Genomic DNA, 18906 nt, shown 5'->3' on the forward strand with positions numbered 1-18906 from the left:
AAAGTGTAGTAGGGGGGGATGTTTGACAATGATTAGCCTTTGGTATGGCTAGTCATGATTATAATTTTGTGATATGTATGATGAATTACTAGTTAGATCAATAAGAAATCACTAAATGGACATAGTTGCTTCAGTAACAGATGCTGGCAGCAGCAGTGACGTGGGATTGAAAAATTACAACAATTAGTAGGAATGGAATTAAATAGTGGATAAATTATGTAATCGAAGCTCGATGAGTCTATTTTCATATAGAAGTAACGAAACAATCATATGGACAGTATGTTAAGAGATATTCAGGTTCTCGCGAGACAGGGCCAGAACGGTTTCTGGGTTCCCTGTTCCGACTTTGTAAATTTATTATGAATTGACCAGAGATAATTAGGAGCCATGCCATATATGTATAGATTTCTGTTTGAGTCTAGTTTCTATAGAAATAAACGGCATCAGTATTGAAGCTCTGTACAGGGAGATATCCAGGTCGTAATGCACAAATGTCAGTGTAGTCGACCCCAGTAACATGGGAGACTTTGACTAATAAACTGTACTAATTGGCCCAACCAAAAATTCTAGAAAAAAATATGTAGATGGGCATATGAGTCTAGTTTCAGGGAAAATTTACAGAACTGGATTTCGAGTCCCAGAGCTCAAGATATGATTTTTAAAGTGACTAGTACGCAGATTGGCAGCTTGTCTGGAAAAATTTTTAATAAGTGGTTTGAAGTCTGTTAACACCTCGTGTTCGACTCCGGCGACGGTCTCGGGTTCAGGGTGTCACAAAAACAATTCCAATACATAGCGAAACATGTACAAATAACCACATTCATCTTTACAACAACTTATAACATCCAATCAACCATTAGACATATCATGCAGAGTGAGGGTATGTTAAGTGTACTAACAATATAGGTAGTCATGGTTGATGGTAGAGATGGTTCTGGAGAACCTGTGCTCAAATTATTTTGGGAATTATCATATGAAAACTAGTTGTTGCTAGTAGTATCTCAGAAAAAAAAAACATATCGACTAGTTGGAGTTGAGATTCTTCATGGGTTGGTCTTTTCAAAACTTGTACCCAGGCAAGATAATGTTTGGGCTAAAACTCTTTCTCAAAAGGTTGGGAGGAGTCATCATAAGTGGTTGGGTTGACTCAAGAATAGAGGTGCCAACAATTGTAAAGTTAGGTTGAATTGAGGGAGAATCCATGGCTTTTTAGTTCAGTATTTTCCTAGATTGTGCCAATTGTTGATGTCTCTTTCACTGGGCTTGGAGATTGGTTGAGCTAAACTTTATAGCTAGAAAATCTACAAAGTGTACTAGCAATATGGGTAGTCATGGTTGATGGTAGATATGATTGTGAGAACTTGTACTCAATATTTGGTAATGATCTTATGGCAACCAATTATTTTTAGAAGTATCTCAGAAAAACATACAAATTAGTTGGAGCTGAGATTATTGGTGGACTGGTCTTTCTGGAACTTGTCACCACGTAGGAAAATGTTTCGGCTCAAACTCTCAATCAAAAGCTTAAGAACAGCCATCATAAGTGGTTGGGCTAACTCAAGAACAGGGGCGTTAGCAATTGTAAAGTTAGCTTGAATCGAGGGAGAACCTAGAGCTTTTAGTTTAATATTCTCATAAACAGTGCCACTTGTTGATGTCTCTTTTATTGGGCTTAGAGACTAGTTGAGCTACACTTTATAGCCGAACAATTTGCAAAGTATTCTAGCAATATGGATAGTCATGGTTGATGGTAGAGATGGTTGTGAAGAACTTGTACTCAAAATATTTTGGTAATGATCGTATGGAAACCGATTACTATTGAAAGTATCTAAAAAACATATTGATTGGTTGGAGCTAAGATTCTAGGTAGGTTAGTCTTTTTGAAACTTGTAACCACGTAGGGTAATGTTTGGGCTAGTACTCTCTATCAAAAGGCTGGGAGGAGCTGACGTAAGTAGATGGGCTAATTAAAGAACAGGGGTGTCAATTACTATAAAGTTAGGTTGAATCGAGAGAGAACCTATGGCTTTTAGTTCAATATTCTCACAAACAGTGCCAATTGTTGATGTCTCTTTTTTTGGGCTTGGATGTTAGTTGAGCTAAGCTTTATAGCTGAAAAATCTACAAAAAAAAAAAAGGATAAGTTATGATGTGCAAAATTTTGGACTTTAAGATACTATTCGATATATAAATTCTTATCTAAATAAAAGGAATCGAAGGTTGAAGATGATTAAAATTAATGTGTGGTCATACCTAATGCCAAGTTAGATCTTGGTATATATAATCAAGCTTTAGGGTTCCATTGACTATCCAAATCTAGTTTTTCGCCAACTTCCTATTTTTTAGGGAGGTTGAGCACTCACGCTTTGTGCATGACCTTTAAGCTATGTAGAAATTTCTTTCAGTAAAGTATTGGTTCCTTTAAATTTCATGTGGCGTTATTGTTTTAGCAGATAGACTCTTGGTATTTTATATGTTTAGGAACGTGTGTGTTGGGCTTTTTTATTATTTTTTCTTTTTTGTGTGGTAAAGCATAAAAGGAGCATCATCCACAAGTACCGCTCCATTTTTCAGAGCTGCCACATATGCGTTGTAACAACTCGATTTTTAGTGATGTTAGAAACAGTTGTTCGAGACCACCAAATCCAACGAGTAAGCTTGTAAATTTTAATATTTGGTATTTACGAGTCAAATGTGATTTTAGAAAGATTTCTACATTAGTAAATTGTGTTTTATAAGGATTTTTTAGGTCAAATGGTTTAGAAAATGAGGTATTGAGTCCTCGTTCCTATTACTGAGCCGTAAATATTTTTATAAATATTTATGGAGTGTTATTAAGGTAGTATTAAAGTTCCATTAGAAAACTTGAACGTTTTGATAGAATTAATCAAAAATGACTAAATTGAAAAAGCTGCAAAACTTGCTAATTAAAAGAAATAGTGATTAAATGTCTTAAATGGTAAATAAAGGAGGACATAAAAAGTAAATAAACACAAATGGGACAGCTAGGTGGCATAAGCAAAGAAAAATAATAAATTCATGTGATTTAAGGGCAAAATTGGAAATAAAATAAAATTAAAATTGCCAAAATGGGATTTTTAGCTAGACAATTTCTTCTCCAATTTTCTGTCCAAAAACACCATTGAAAAGCTCTTAAAGCTAGTTTTAATATTTTAGCTTCATGTGATTTTAATTCTTGCCTCTTTCTTGTAATTTTTTGTGTTTTTAATACTTTTACAATTAGGTCCAACTAATTATTACCTTAGTTTTTGATTTTATTGAGAATTTTGAAAATTACCATTGATGAGTACTGGATTTTTGTGATTAAATAACATGGATTTGGAGCTTTAATTTTGTTTTATGATGATTTTATAAAGTGATTTTATTACATATTGATTTTAGGACCAAATCGTGAAAAGGTTAAATATTAGGATTTGGTATTAAATTTCTATTTATGAGGGGTTGTATTATAGCCTAGAATATTTAGATAAATCATCAATTGAGAAAAATTAGTTCATTTGATAGACTAATTAGTTAAAGGACTAGATTACAAAAGTTTTAAAAGTTGGGGTAATTGTGTAAATTTTAAAAATTGAGGGCTATTAATTGTGAAGTGAATTGGCATTGAAATATATGCTAATGAATGAGTAATTTTATATTTTAGATCAAGATCCCACAGATACTCATGAAAAAGAAAAATTAGCGAAATAGTCCCTAAACTTTTACAAATAATACAATCTAACCCAGATTAGTTCGTACAGTTAAACTTTAATATATATTGAATTAATGAATGCCATTATGTATTTCTTCATTTTTATTGTTGAAAATAAAATAGTGTTAAAGTTATAAATTTGAATTGAATATTTGAAATAAATGGAACGCGGGATTTAAGTACATTCGAAATTCGGTGAATTGACGGCATTGGAGGAAAGAGGCAGCCAATTTTCCCAAGTAAACTGAGGTTCAGCATTTGTTGCAAACTTTCTTGTTTACTTTTCGTTTAGCTCTCACGAGCTTCTATTTAACTCATATGAGTTTTCGTTCAGCTCTTACGAGCTTTCGTTCAACCCTTATGGGTTTCCGTTCAGCTCTTACGAGCTTCCGTTCAACCCTTATGGGTTTCTGTTTAGTTCTCATGAGCTACTATTCAGCCTTCGGGCTTTTGAAAATGATGTACTGTTATCCGTAAGCCGTTCTCTGATTTGGTAAGATTTGGTAAGTGACTTATGTAATTAGAATTGAAAGACTTATTGTTTATTATTGGTATCAATCTGAAATAAGTGTATTCATCGATTAAAGTTGTGACTGACAGGGGATTTACTTTAAATGAATTTATTTAATTGATGTGTTATAGTAGGTTCGGTAAGATTTATGTTTAACCCATCAAACTTACTAAGCTTCATTAAGCTTACTCGAGTTGTTTAATATCTTTATAGATTTTCAAGAGGTCAGAATATCGGATCAACACATCAAGTCATGCTATCCAACTTATTCTGGTAGCTTTTGAAACGTACACTATGGTTTATATGGCATGTATAGGGTTGGAATGGTTTTGAGTAAAGTTGGTTCGTATAAATATTATGAATTACATTTTGTTTATATTTCCAATCAACTTATACATGTATGTGTAGTCTTATCATGCTTGATATATGTTACAGTGTGGTTAATTGATGGATAGTTTATAGGCATGTTGGGGAATGAGATAGTATAGTATAGATGGTATAAATATGCAATTATGTGTTTTGATCAATATGGTAAATTTGATATGTTATGATATATGAGATAATATGACATGCTTAGAGCTTGAGTTGGTTGTATTGAAGGTTTTGTTATAGCCTATGAGTATGAAATTTGAAGTGTTTAGGTTGAAATCAAATATAGGTGAGAAATGTGGCCTTAAAATGGCCTATTTTCGTCCACACGGGCAGAGACAATGGCGTGTGTCTCAGCCGTGTGTGACACACGGTCAAGCACATGGGCATGTAGCCTGGCCGTGTGTCCCCTGCATCTTTAAAATTTAGAAACAGAATACCCATGTATTTTCAAACGGCCTAGCACACAGGCATGTGGCATGGCCGTGTGACCTTTGCACCTTAATTTTACAAGTCAGTATGCTCACACGGCCTAGCACACGGGCGTGTGACTTGGCCATGTGACCCAAGTCAGTAAGAACTTAATTTGGACACGGGCTGGGACACGGTCGTGTGCCCCTATTTTGAATGCCCACATGGCCTGAGACACGGGTGTGTCTCTTGACTATGTGAGCCATACAGCCTGGCCATACGAGCGTGTGTCCCTTGCACTTAAGAAAAATTTTAAAGTTTTGGAAAAAATTCTCTTATTTTTCAGTTTAGTCCCGATTTATTTCTAATGCATATTTTGGGCCCGAGGGCTCATATAAAGGACAATATAAGTGACTATGATTAGTTTCTAATATGTATGTTAAATGATATGAAATGTTCGCCTTTCATCTGAAAAGTCTAGTAATGTTTCGTAACCCTGTTCTGGTGACAGATTAGGGTTAGGGGTGTTATATTTAGTGGTATTAGAACTTCAGTTTAGTCAATCCTCGGAATGAACGTAGTGTGTAAAATGTCTAGAAATACATGCCATATAAATCTATGATAGTGTGATGTGTATGATCTGATCTAACCTTTGTTTTCTTACAGATTATAAAGATGTCAGACGAGTCTGAACGTGTTGACAATGATGAAGTTAATAGTAGAGCACAGACTTCTGAACATGGGATAAGTAGTAATGTCCCGATCCTTCCAGCTTAAGAACAAGAACTTAAAAATATGTTCTTTGGGTATATGAACCAGTGGTTCAGTGAATTTATGCAAGAAAGAAATCTGACTCAATAACCTCCTCCCCCCACTGTACCACCTGTAGTGCCTCCGGTTGCACCTCTACCTCCTACCGTGACTGAATCTAGTAAACATACTCCGATTGAGAAACTCAAAAAGTGTAGGGTTAAAGAATTTCGGGGTAGGTCAGAGGATAACCCAGTTAAGGTTGAGTATTGGCTTCAAAATACAATAAGGGTTTTTGAAGAAATGGCTTGTTCCCCTAATGATTCTTTGAGATGTGTTGTTTCATTACTGAAAGAGTAAGTATATAATTGGTGGTCGACAATAATGGTTGTAGTGCCAAAGGAGAAAATTTCTTGGGAATTCTTCCAGACTGAATTTAAGAAGAAATATGTCGGCAAAAGGTATCTAGATAAGAAAAAGAGGGAATTTCTTGAGTTGTGCTAAGGAAACAGATCAGTAGCTGAGTATGATAGAAAATTTGTATACCTCAGTAAATACTCCTAGGAAATTGTACCAGCCAAAGAAGAAATGTGCATCCAATTTGAAGAAGGGTTGAATGATGAAATCTGAATGATGATTGGAGGCACTAAAATACGAGAATTTATTGTTTTTTTCAGATTGTGCATAAAATATGGAAGAGGTGTACAACAAACAAATGCAACGAGATTGACGGAATCGAGAATCTTACAAAAAGAGGTTTTTTTAAGTCATTTTCAGCATTACCGGCGAAAAAGTCTAAAGATGATTTCAGTTGAGCCACCTCAATTCTTGAACGTTCAAATAAAAACAAGACGATTCAACAAGAGTTCGGGGTATCTACTAGACCCGCTGTTAGTGTGGGTAGTGTGCAGAATGCTCCTAAGCCTAAATGTAGATATTGTGGGAAATATGATCCTGGCGAGTGTAGAAGTAAAATGGGGGCTTGTTTTAAATGTGGAGCTACTGATCATTTTATTTGAAATTGTCCTCAACTGCAAAAAGAGGATAAAGAGCAGAAAGAAAAACAATTGGCTACTTCTCAGATAAGTAAATGTTCGGGCCAAAATAGTGCCACTGGGTCTACTCGTTCGGGTATGAAAGATACTACTACTCGGTCAGAGGCTAGAGCACCTGCGCGTACCTATGCAATTCGAGCAAGAGAGGAAGCGACAGCTCCAGATGTGATTGCTAGTACATTCTATCTTTTTGATGTTACTGTGTATGTATTGATTGATCCTGGGTCCACTCATTCTTATATTTGCACTACATTAGTAGCGGAAAAGAAGTTACCTGCTGAATCTACTGATTATGATATTCAAGCTACTAATCCATTACTTCAAAGTGTGATACTTAATTTAGTATGTCATAATTGTCCACTGAAAGTGAAAGGTTGTGAATTCCCTGCTGATTTGATGTTGCTACCCTTTCAGGAATTTGATGTTATTCTAAGAATGGATTGGTTGTCTTTACATGATGCAATGGCAAATTGTAGACCAAAACGGATTGATTTAAAATATCAGACAGTAGAGATTATTTCAGTTGAGTCTAAGAACCTGAAAGAAATTGTTAGAATTATTTCAGCTTTTTCTGCTTAGAGATTGAGCAAAAAGGTAATGAAGCATTTTTAGCATACATCCTTGATACTCAGGATTCAGAATTGAAGCTAGATTAGTTACCGGTTTTTAGTGAGTTTGTTGATGTATTTCCTGAGTAAGTTTGTACAGTTAAACTTTAATATATATTGAATTAATGAATGATATTATGTATTTCTTCATATTTATTGTTGAAAATAAAATATTGCTAAAGTTATAATTTTGAATTGAATATTTGAAATAAATGGAACGCGGGCTTTGAGTACATTCGAAATTCAGCGAATTGACGGTATTGAGGAAAGTGGTAGCCAATTTTCCCAAGTAAACTGAGGTTCAGCATTTGTTGCAAACTTTCGTGTTTACTTTTCGTTTAGCTCTCACGAGCTTCTATTTAACTCATATGAGTTTTCGTTCAGCTCTGACGAGCTTTCGTTCAACCTTTATGGGTTTCCGTTCAGCTCTTACAAGCTTCCGTTCAACCCTTATGGGTTTCTGTTTAGCTCTCATGAGCTTCTATTCAGCCTTCAGGCTTCTGAAAATGATGTACTGTTATCCGTAAGCCGTTCTCTGATTTGGTAAGTGACTTATGTAATTAGAATTGAAAGACTTATTATTTATTATTGGTATCAATCTAAAATAAGTGTATTCATCGATTAAAGTTGTGACTGACAGAGGATTTACTTTAAATGAATTTATTTAATTGATGTGTTATAGTTGGTTCGGTAAGATTTATGTTTAACCCATCAAACTTACTAAGCCTCATTAAGATTACTCGAGTTGTTTAATATCTTTGTAGATTTTCGAGAGGTCAGAAGATCAGATCAGCACATCAAGTCATGCTATCCAACTTATTCTGGTAGCTTTTGAAACGTACACTATGGTTTATATGGCATGTATAGGGTTGGAATGGTTTTGAGTAAAGTTGGTTCGTATAAATATTATGAATTACATTTTGTTTATATTTCCAATCAACTTATACATGTATGTGTAGTTTTATCATGCTTGATATATGCTAGGGTGTGGTTAATTGATGGATAGTTTATAGGCATGTTGGTGAATGAGATAGTATAGTATAGATGGTATAAATATGAAAATATGTGTTTTGATCAATATGGTAAATTTGATATGCTATGATATATGAGATAATATGACATGCTTAGAGCTTGAGTTGAGTGTATTGAAGGTTTTGTTATGGCCTCTGAGTATGAAATTTGAAGTGTTTAGGTTGAAATCAAATATGGGTGAGAAATGTGGCCTTAAAATGGCCTATTTTTGTCTACACGGGCGTGTGTCTCAGCCATGTGTAACACACGGTCAAGCACATGGGCATGTGGTCTGGCCATTTGTCCCCTTCATCTTTAAAATTTAGAAACAGAATGTCTAGGTATTTTCACACGACCTAGCACACGGGCGTGTGGCTTGGCCGTGTGACCCAAGTCAATAAGCACCCTAATTTGGACACGGGTTGGGACATGGCCGTGTGCCCCTATTTTGAATGCCCACGCGTCCTGAGACATGGGCGTGTCTCTTGACCGTGTGATCCATACGGCCTGACACACGGGCGTGTGTCCCCTACACCTGAGAAAAGTTTTAAAGTTTTGCGAAAAATTCTCTGAGTTTCCAGTTTAGTCCTGATTCATTTCTAATGCGTATTTTGGGCCCAAGGCTCATATAAGGGACAATATGAGTGACTATGATTAATTTCTAATATGTATGTTAAATGATATGAAATGTTCGCATTTGATTTGAATAGTCCGACAGTGCTCCGTAACCCTATTCCGGGAACAGATTAGGGTTAGGGGTGTTACAGGCCTCATGCAATTTATTAACATTTTGTGGCTACCTATTTTGATTACTTGGTGAAAGCTATGTTGTTTCAACTCCCCTAAAGTATTCATTATAGTTATTTCTAACGGCTAATGGAGCGCAAAAATTGCACTAATAAAATTTCGTGGAAAAAATTAGACATATACTTATACTAAATTACAACACAACTAGTGAATTTTTTTTAATAAATATATTTATTAGAAGTATATATAAAAGTCAAATGAACGAATGGTAAAATTGAATGTTTAAAAGTTGTGGTAATTTATTTTAAAAAAATTAATTTAGAGTTATTAGTTAAAAAATTTAAGTAAAATAGTTGTGATAATTATACATTTAAAAATAATTATAATTTAATAAAAGTTGTGATAATTACACATTTAAAAATAATTAGAATTCAAATTCAAATTATTAATTAAAAAACTTGCGTTAATTTTAAAATAGATATATTACTTGAAAATTATAATCTACCATTATTAGTTAAAAAAGTTTACATAAACAAAACTTGTACTAACTTTATTTTTAAAAAAGGTAGGGTAATTTTATTGATGTAAAATAGTGTTGATATTTGAATAGAATTCTAAGCATATTAATTATCATTTAACTAATTTTAGATTTTTAATTAATTATTATTTTAAATAAGGTTACTTTGTATTAATATATAAAGTAAAATTATATTGTAGGTTGAATATGTTTAAAATACTTTAATTATTATTTGAAAATTTTTTTATTATAATATTTGATTTGATAAGTTAATATATTTTAATTATATTCAATGAGTCAATTAAGAAATATTATTTATGTTAATTATTTCAATTAAAAGTACAATATTTAAAAAAAACTAATTAAATATTAAACGCATAAAATCCCATGACTGCATGTAACATGAGAAGTTTAATAAAAATGCATTATGTTTTTTATTACTTCTATGTGACACTAACTGAATCAATAGCCGTATAAATTTAAAAAACAGAAATAAGTAAATAAATAATTTTATTTGTATGCCATCCTAAGGATTTCACACCCCATAATAATCTATTATGTTTGATAAGAAGAGACCTAAAGATCCAAGTAAATAAAAGAGGAACTTAAAATGATATCATAATTTTAAGCTTTACATGGATCATAAGAATACTCGATCAGAAGCATTGAATTATTTTCTAAAACTGCTTGGGAAAACCAAAACTAATAGAAGGCTGAAGCCTTCATTTCTCAATGGTGATGTTTGTCACTAATATTGCAGCTTTTGTAGCCATATCTTATTAGTAACACAATGCAGACAATCTTAAAATAAAAGGCAGAAACAAATTCCAATCCAAGTTTTTACAATTCATGGCATTTATGTCAAAGTCCCTTATTGAGAAGGGTATATGATACCATAGGCATCTTCTCTCCTCTGCAAATTACAAGGACTTCCTATGAATTCCAAATCGAAAGAATCAATGAAAAACTCAACAGAACAAATATGGGGATCGCAGTTCTATGTATCTACAATCATGCCAACATGTTTTTCCCTTTTGCTTACCTTATTACATGCTGAGGGCAACAATGTCGCATCCCAGCATGTCTTCATTTTCCACCAAAAGGGCTGCCTGATTTTATGCAATTTTCATACAACCTTTCTTCATGAAATACGACCCCCTTTTTTTTCTTTTCCTGTATTTTAGTCACAGTCCAAACCGCACACTTCTAAAACAATATCTCCTTTTGAAACAAAGGGGTTGACTCGAGCCCATAAAAGAGAGAGAATTGAAGCTAAAAGTATTGACCAAACCACAATGATGGTGGGAAGCCTGTCTTGTTTCCCCATCAACCCTTTGAGGAATGGGTAAAGATGAACGATGACCCAAATCGCAAAGAACAGTCTACCGAATAGAGGCCCCCATGAGTCATATCCATTAGAGATGGCATCTGAAACCCCAACTATGACTCCAATTACGTTGATGATCAACAACGTCATGGGAGGAATCAACAAAGATGTCCACTTGAACAAGTATAGCTCGGAAAATTCCCCATCGTCTCCTCCTTTTGAGGTAACCGTGAAGTTTGTGTTAACACCGGCTAAAACCTTCAGCAGACCCTGGAAGAGAGCAAACAGGTGCGACGAGACACCACCAATCACCCAGAACTGCTCATTTCTCCACCAATCATGTATTCCAACACCTCCCCACTGCATTTCGAGGATGCTAGTCACGGCAATGACAACAAAGAGAGACATGAAAAGTAAACTAGCATAATTGCTGATCTGCACAAGGAAAAAATCAGAATTAGCTGAAACTCAGATAAAACCATATTAAGTAAAGAATCAAGATTTTGAAATTCTCATGGTATATCTAGCAATAATCTAATAATATTATAGTTACAGCCCAAATAGGAGCATTTTCACATTAGAATGATATGCCATTCCGAATTACCTCAGGGACAATAAACTTTCCAGTAAGGAGACAGACAGCTGGCAGCGTACAATAAATGAGCAGTGGAATTGATGTCAATGGGTATACGACAGAGGCTATATAAGAAAAGCGCTCCAAGGGTTTCAATCCACAGCCATACCCATACCATATTGGGCAATGCCTGCTCAAGAAAATTTCAACAGATCCCAGAGCCCAACGAAGAACCTGGTGCAGACGATCTGAGAGGTTAATAGGAGCTGAACCCTTAAATGCAGGCCTTTTAGGAATGCAGTACACTGATCGCCAGCCATGGCAATGCATCTTGAAGCCTGTTAATATATCCTCTGTAACGGAGCCATATATCCACCCAACCTGGATGAAGATCAGCATTAATGAGCATCACCATAGAAGTGCAATAATTCAAAGGGACAAAAATAAACTTTGAAAGACAAATTAACTTATTAAGTTAGAAACAATTTCTACATACTTCTTTCCCCCAATCTGTTTTATCTTCATAACCACAGCTGATAACATGGATGGCTTCTTTCAACAGTGATGCAGTAGTTGCTCCCTTTGGAACTCCTCCATCCTCCATAAGTGTTGAAGCAATGAAAACTGGTGATTGACCAAATTTCTTCTCAAATTTGATTTGCGGCATAAGGGATGACTTCTCATTGTCAATGCCTGCCATATGAAATGTTGGCACTTTAAATGGTAATGGTCTAACATAATCTACATTAAGCAAGAGAGCACATATCTAAAATGATAAAGGCAATTGATTCTAGGTCACAATATATCTGGAAATATCAATAACTTAGACAGGGACAAAACGACTGAAAAGAAGACTAGTCCAGGATAAATTATATTTACGCCTTAATACACGGATTACATGCTATGAGAAATAGGACATTTTGCAAATGCATGCCGGAAACCAATTGGAAGATAATCCTTACCTTCAATTCCTTCCTCAATATTCTCTAGAGCATGTATCTGCTTTGTAACCTCTTTGTTGTTTTTCTTATCATTGGACTTTGATTTCTTATTCTTCTTTTTAGATCGGCAACAGCAACAGCAGCACCATTTTGGCAAACAATTGCATGTTCTTCTTGGAGGCTTCTTCTTGACAGGGGCATCATACCCGTAGAGTGCCTGCCTTCTGAAGACACATCCAGTTCCGACATAAATAGGCCCTTGAATTCCATCCAGTCCTTTCATGTTGATCTGTTTTCACAAAAATGAAAAAATATCATCTATTCCTTTTAGGAAGAAATGTGTTTGCAAGTGCAACATTAAAGTTTCCAAAATCTATACTTACATCAAAAAATACAACATTGCGATTTGAGTATCTATCATGTCGATCAATGCCATCAAATCTTTGAGGAAATTGGACATAACAAATCTTCTTTCCTGAAATAGGGTCCATCATGAAGCACATAGCTTCACGGAGAGCCTTGCTGTTGTTTATATAGTGATCACAATCAACATTCAGTAGGAAAGGAGCATTGGAGATGATAGCAGAAACACGCACCTTCATTTATCAGCCAAAAATGTTCAACAATTAGATAATCAAACAACAGACAGATCAGAGGGCATGCAAAATTGAGATTGTGTCGTGTGTGTGTGCTTGAGATTGGAAAGAGAGACAAACCAAAGCATTCATGGCCCCGGCTTTTTTGTGGTGATCAAATCCTGGTCTCTTTTCACGAGAAACGTAAATTAGACGAGGCAATTCATTCCCTTCAATATCACGAACACCATCATGACCAAGGAAAACCTATAGCAAAGAATAACCAATTTTTGCTAATGTTATGCATACTGGAAACGGTTTGGGGATAGGATAGCATCTGAACCATATGTTAAACAGAACATAAAGAAAACACTTCACCTGAATCATTCCAGGATGATCCCTGATATTGTTTCCTGGCCATGGGGTCCCATCCTGCATCGTCCAACCCTCCTCTGGAACCTTTTGTGCCGTGGAAACCAAGCCATTTATTCGAACTTTGAACTCTTCATATTCCCTCTATATCAACAAATTAGGAACCCCCAAGATGGATATCATTACTTGAAACCAATGGAGAACACCTTTTTGTGTACAAAAATGCCATGAATGAAAGCAATGAATTTCTTTTGCCAAAAGAAAATAGAGAACCTCTCTGCCAGCTAAAGTTTATACTTAGGTAGTGCAATTTCTTGGCTTTCAATTGATTCTTTCATGTAGCATGTAAGTACTAGGTAAGCTAGTCAAATGGCAGACAATTGCCAGCAGTAAATATGTTATACTATAATTAGGAGAAAAGTTACAAACCTTCATAGCACGGCGTTCCCTAACGAATGCTGGATCAACTTTATCTCTCAAATAGTCAACTTTCTGAGAAAAATACCATTCTGGAGCTCGAGGTTCAATGCTGAACTTCTTACAAAATGGTACCCACTTTCTTGCGAATTCAGATGTCTCAGATAGAGCCTCAAAAGTTAGCATGGCAGCACCGTCATCAGAGACATAGCAAGCTACTTTATCAACTGGATAATCTACAGAAAGGATGGAAAGAACCGTATTTGCAGTGATAAGCGGTGGCTCTTTCAGGGGATCAACTGTACTCACAAATATGTCTACAGAAGCTAGTTCAGATGGCTTCCCTTCTTTCTCATATCTGAAAAAAAGTTAGAGAAATCTAATAATATAAGTCTAAATTAATATCTAACAGTATTCTCTCTCTGACATGCATACAATTTAATGTCAGAACAGAAGGAACCATAAGGATGGATTAAGATCCAAAGAGAGAAAAAGTGGGTAAGGGAAGAGAAAAGAGGATGAAATCACCTCAATGATAAACGGTCAAGGTATGTTTCTCGTTCAATTGGGCACCATTTTGGGAACTGATCCAATATCCAAGATACAGCAAACCATATTTCACATATCACTGAAAGAAGCCACAGAACATAAGCATCGTTCACAGGATGCAGAATTCTATAGTGAAAAAACAACACTAGGACCACAAGCCGGAGTAGGATAATTAATCTGTATGGATTGATCTTGCTAGATGGGATGGGCAGTTTCCTTGAAAGTGGCTGCCTGCCTTCGTCCATCCTACAATAACACAAAGTTTACATTTTTAGTTGAAACAGTTGGTGAATGTGAAACAGCAGTCATAAATGAATATAGTGACTTCTAGCCTACAGTAAGTTTGGCAAATGAAACTGATATTAATTATGGCTTTTTTCATGCAGAAACCTTATATACAAGTTTAAATAACTTCGCTAACACAGAAAAATGATGCACTCATTCACTCACAACATGAAAAAAGTAACATAAATGTAAAGAGGATACAAACTCTAGAGCCAACAAAAAGTAGATAACGCAATCACATAAAAGATTGGTATTTCTCAAAAGAAAAGGAACCAACGAAAAAATGGTTTGTTTAGCAGAAGTAAAAAACAGCAATTATGCTTATATAATTAATCACGAATACCTTTAATAATTATCAACTCGTGCCGTCTTTGATAATTATTAACTGAATCAATTTACAATTCCTATATTCTTTTAACCCAAAAAAGGAAGAGGAATCTAGTATATAAACAATTGCAGGAACAAGCTTTTGTGACTTAAACAAGCTCAGATGCAGCAGTTAAGAATTTCAGAGTGATAAAATGCACTTACACTGGCAAATCAGGATCCTCAAACTCATCTCTGTTATATCCTTCATGCTTAACCACCTGGAGTTTCTCATTCTGTTTTCTCTTCCAATCCTCCATTCTTTCCTTCCATGCAACAGTTCCATACCCATAATCCGCCAAATCTTTCTTAGGATCCATTGGTCTGGGTGGCACTGTGTTGTCAGCAACAGAAACCATTATACACTAGAACGGACATGTGAATAACAGCAATGTACACGATTAGGACATTTCTACCAATCATATGAGACAACTTACAAGTCAAGGAAGGATCAGGAACTGGCATTGGATGGACCCGTTTTCCACAACTCATAAAGGGAGGAACGATAAGAGCATGCTTATCAGAGGAAATCCCAGCATCCTTCATTAGTAATAATCAATTAGAAATGTCAACCAACAATGCGATACATAAAGAAACAGAACTTAACCAAAAAAATAATTCACCTCTTCGCCATATGTCAGAAGCGGGATCTCTGTAGCAACAGAAGCAGCATCAAACTCCGCTGGGGTGCTTATCCCTGAAACATGAGGTTGGGAACCACGATTGATATTGAGTCGAGCAGAGAGCATAGCAGCAGCAATATGGTGAGGATCTCTCCTATCTTGGCTAGCAATATCAAACTCATTCTCCAAATCATCAGCACCATCCTCTTCCTCATCACCTTCCACACGAGGGCAACCTTGAGTAGGCCACATTGTTAGCTAAATCTATCATCTTCAAGGGAATTTTACTTTTTTACTAAAAGATCAACTTCTCAAGGCTCACCTTTAATGCGCTTGTATCTGGTTTTGCATTGAGGGCATGCTTGATTGCCCTCTCTTCTTTCATATTCATAGCAAGGTCTGCATACCGGGAATGCACACTCATTGCAGGCAACAAAGGGTTCTCCATCAAGCGAAATCTCTATCTCATCTCCACAGATCTGGCAAATCTGCCCACTTAGTTCTTTAACAGAAGTCACCTGCAAGTCATAGTTACACAACTAACAACGTCAATCACCACCAGATCATTAAATATGCTTTTCAGTAAACCAAACAGAACAATTTATGTTGCCCAACGATTCAGCTTTTTTTAATAGCTTAAATAACAAAAAATGAAAATACAAAAAACAACAGTTACTAATTGCCTAAATGGGATGCATCTACCAGCTCTGAGATCTACAAACTAGATAAGATACTAAATTGGGATAACAAGGGATGATTAATGAAATTTAATTTTGTTGAATCTAGGTGTATATAAACACTATGCCAACCTCCCCCCCTCCCAAAAAAAAACGCCACAAGAGAAGAAATTTTCCTGGAATGTGATATTCTATCAAGCTGAAGAAAACAGCCACGGAAGCAAGGGTAAAAATTTCTGCTAATCCACCAACCAGAACTTTATAAGGAAAGAGAGAGAAAGGGAGAGAGAAACTCATCGAAACCCAAAAATGGGGGTAAAAAAAAGCTTTAAATCCTAAAGAAGCTACGAAGCAACACATTGACCAGCTCTTACTCGTCCCAAATCCTTCACTAACTATTGGTGTAGCCCGTAACGGGAAACAAAATACTAAAAGAGGCGATAAACTTTGAAGGTACTTACTCTTGCAATCTCATCAGCATTGATGAGAACAAACTCATTCCTGTTATGAGAACCAGCAACAAGTCTTCCTTTGGTATCCATCTACCTCCCAACCCCAACCCCAACCCCAACAACAAACACAGGTCGAAGCTTCAAAACCAAGACAAACCCCACTTCAATATAGCTATCTCTCTTTCACCTTCATCACTCAAACCTCATAAAAACCCAAACTTTACCTTCCCACCTCTCTCTCTCTCGGTTTCTCTCTCAAGCACCCTTTACAAGAACAACACCATTATACAATGAAATGAACAAAAACACAGCTTGAGAGAGAGAGAGAGAAAGAGAGAGAGAGGTAGATAACCAAATATAGAAATGGGAAGACAGCTAGAAATATAATAGTGTGATTGTCAATGATTATAATATTATAGTATTAAACAAATGAAAAAACAAATACTTTTTATTTTATTTTTTTGCCACTGTCATCTTATTGATTGATTCCTTGAGAGAGAGAGAGAGAGAGAGACCCAATTTTACCAACAATTGGTCCTCTCTGTGAATAATAAAAAATGAAAACTGTGGCTAATGTTGATCTGTGACAAAAGCCTCTAAAGGAGAGAGACAAAGGATCTGAAAGGAAAGAATCTTGTTGAAAATTCAACGCTTAACACACAAGGGACGAGACAAAGAGCAGATCAGCAAGAGAAGGGAAAAGAGAAACCAAATCTTACGTACAGATCTACTTCACATCATATTTCATTCTCTTTTACATGCACAAATTTTGCAACTTTCCATCTCAAAAGTTGTTGAACAATAAAAATCTCTCTGACTGTAAATAAACAAATAAGCAGCTGGCGACTGAGATTAAAATGGGTTGTCCCATTTTATACTTTCTTATATTTGGAGGGTAGTGGAGGTGGTGGGACCAAGGGGTTGTCCCACCGTGCCACGGTGGTGCTTGGCGGTGATAATGGGTAATTTGGAAGTTTGATATTTCAAGTTTCCTTTTTGGGTTATCAAAATGAAAGGTTTTGTTGAAGTACAAAAACTCTTTCTAAAACATCGCTTTCATTTGAGACTTTTTTTTCACGTTGTTTTAAGTTTTTTTTTTAATTTTTATTTAATGCTTTTAATTATTATTTTCAAGTTTTTCTTTTTTTAAATTATTTTTAATATTTTTTATTTATATAAATAAATAATAAGGATGTAATTATATTGAATATATATTTTTTATATATCACCATCATAAAATTATTTTTTAATTAATAATTATTTTATTTATATGAATATAATAATAAATATGTAGTTATATAATGAAAATATATTTTAAATAATTTATTATGTTAAACCTGTTTTATCTTTTAAGAGTATCAATTATTTTTTATTTATTTTCTATATATATAATTTTGTATGTAAAATATTTATTGTTTCCACCTACATTCTGAGTATGGTAAATTTTAATGTTATAAAACCAAATAGTTATCTCAAATATTATTATTTTTATATGTAAAATATTTCAAATATCATTATATTTTCACCTATATTGTAGGTATGGTAAATTCTAATATTATAAATATAATTATTTCAAATACACATATAAAAATATATAATACTAAAACTTACCACACCCATGATCTAGATTGAAAAATAAATGTAAAAATTATATTTACTAAAAATAATGATATTTGAATTAATTAATTAATTTTATAATATTAGAATTTATCATACTCACAATGTAAGTAGAAAAAATGATATATAAAAATAAAAATGATACTTTAAATAATTATTTAATTTTACAATATTAAAAATCACCTTACCCACAATATAGGTGGAAAAAAATAAATATTTGACATATAAAAATTATACAGAAAGAAAAATATATTAAAAAATTAGGTGATGTTTTTAAAAAATAAAATATATTTAACATAACGATAAATGTAAAAATAATTTTATTATATAATTGCATATTTATATTAATTTATTTATATAAATAAATGAGTTACTAATTATAAATATTTTTAACATAATAATATATATAAATATATTTTCATTATATAATTACATATTTA

At 34.3% G+C, this 18906-nt stretch overlaps 1 protein-coding gene across 1 annotated transcript; it reads right to left on the bottom strand.

The window, feature by feature from the left end:
- Positions 1-10467: 10467 nt before the first annotated feature.
- LOC107901762 (cellulose synthase A catalytic subunit 5 [UDP-forming]) lies at positions 10468-17690 on the bottom strand. Its single transcript, XM_016827902.2, has 14 exons — positions 16859-17690; positions 16043-16238; positions 15721-15956; positions 15535-15637; positions 15263-15431; positions 14426-14692; positions 13910-14255; positions 13487-13624; positions 13250-13375; positions 12917-13129; positions 12555-12822; positions 12089-12285; positions 11623-11973; positions 10468-11453 (listed from the first exon to the last, which is right to left on the bottom strand). The coding sequence occupies exons 1-14, from the start codon at positions 16937-16939 to the stop codon at positions 10872-10874; spliced, it is 3273 nt and encodes a 1090-aa protein (XP_016683391.1). The 5' UTR covers positions 16940-17690; the 3' UTR covers positions 10468-10871.
- Positions 17691-18906: the final 1216 nt, after the last annotated feature.

The sequence above is a fragment of the Gossypium hirsutum genome, chromosome D06 (genome assembly GCF_007990345.1).
Source record: "Gossypium hirsutum isolate 1008001.06 chromosome D06, Gossypium_hirsutum_v2.1, whole genome shotgun sequence".
In the NCBI taxonomy this organism is placed as follows: domain Eukaryota; kingdom Viridiplantae; phylum Streptophyta; class Magnoliopsida; order Malvales; family Malvaceae; genus Gossypium; species Gossypium hirsutum.

Excerpts from the sequence above, each read along its gene's own strand:
- LOC107901762 (XM_016827902.2), bottom strand. The coding sequence starts at position 16,939 with ATGGATACCAAAGGAAGACTTGTTGCTGGTTCTCATAACAGGAATGAG. Across the intron at positions 13,625-13,909 it reads GGGAACGCCGTGCTATGAAG|AGGGAATATGAAGAGTTCAA; the intron begins GTTTGTAACTTT and ends TTGTTGATATAG. Across the intron at positions 13,130-13,249 it reads CCGGGGCCATGAATGCTTTG|GTGCGTGTTTCTGCTATCAT; the intron begins GTTTGTCTCTCT and ends TGATAAATGAAG.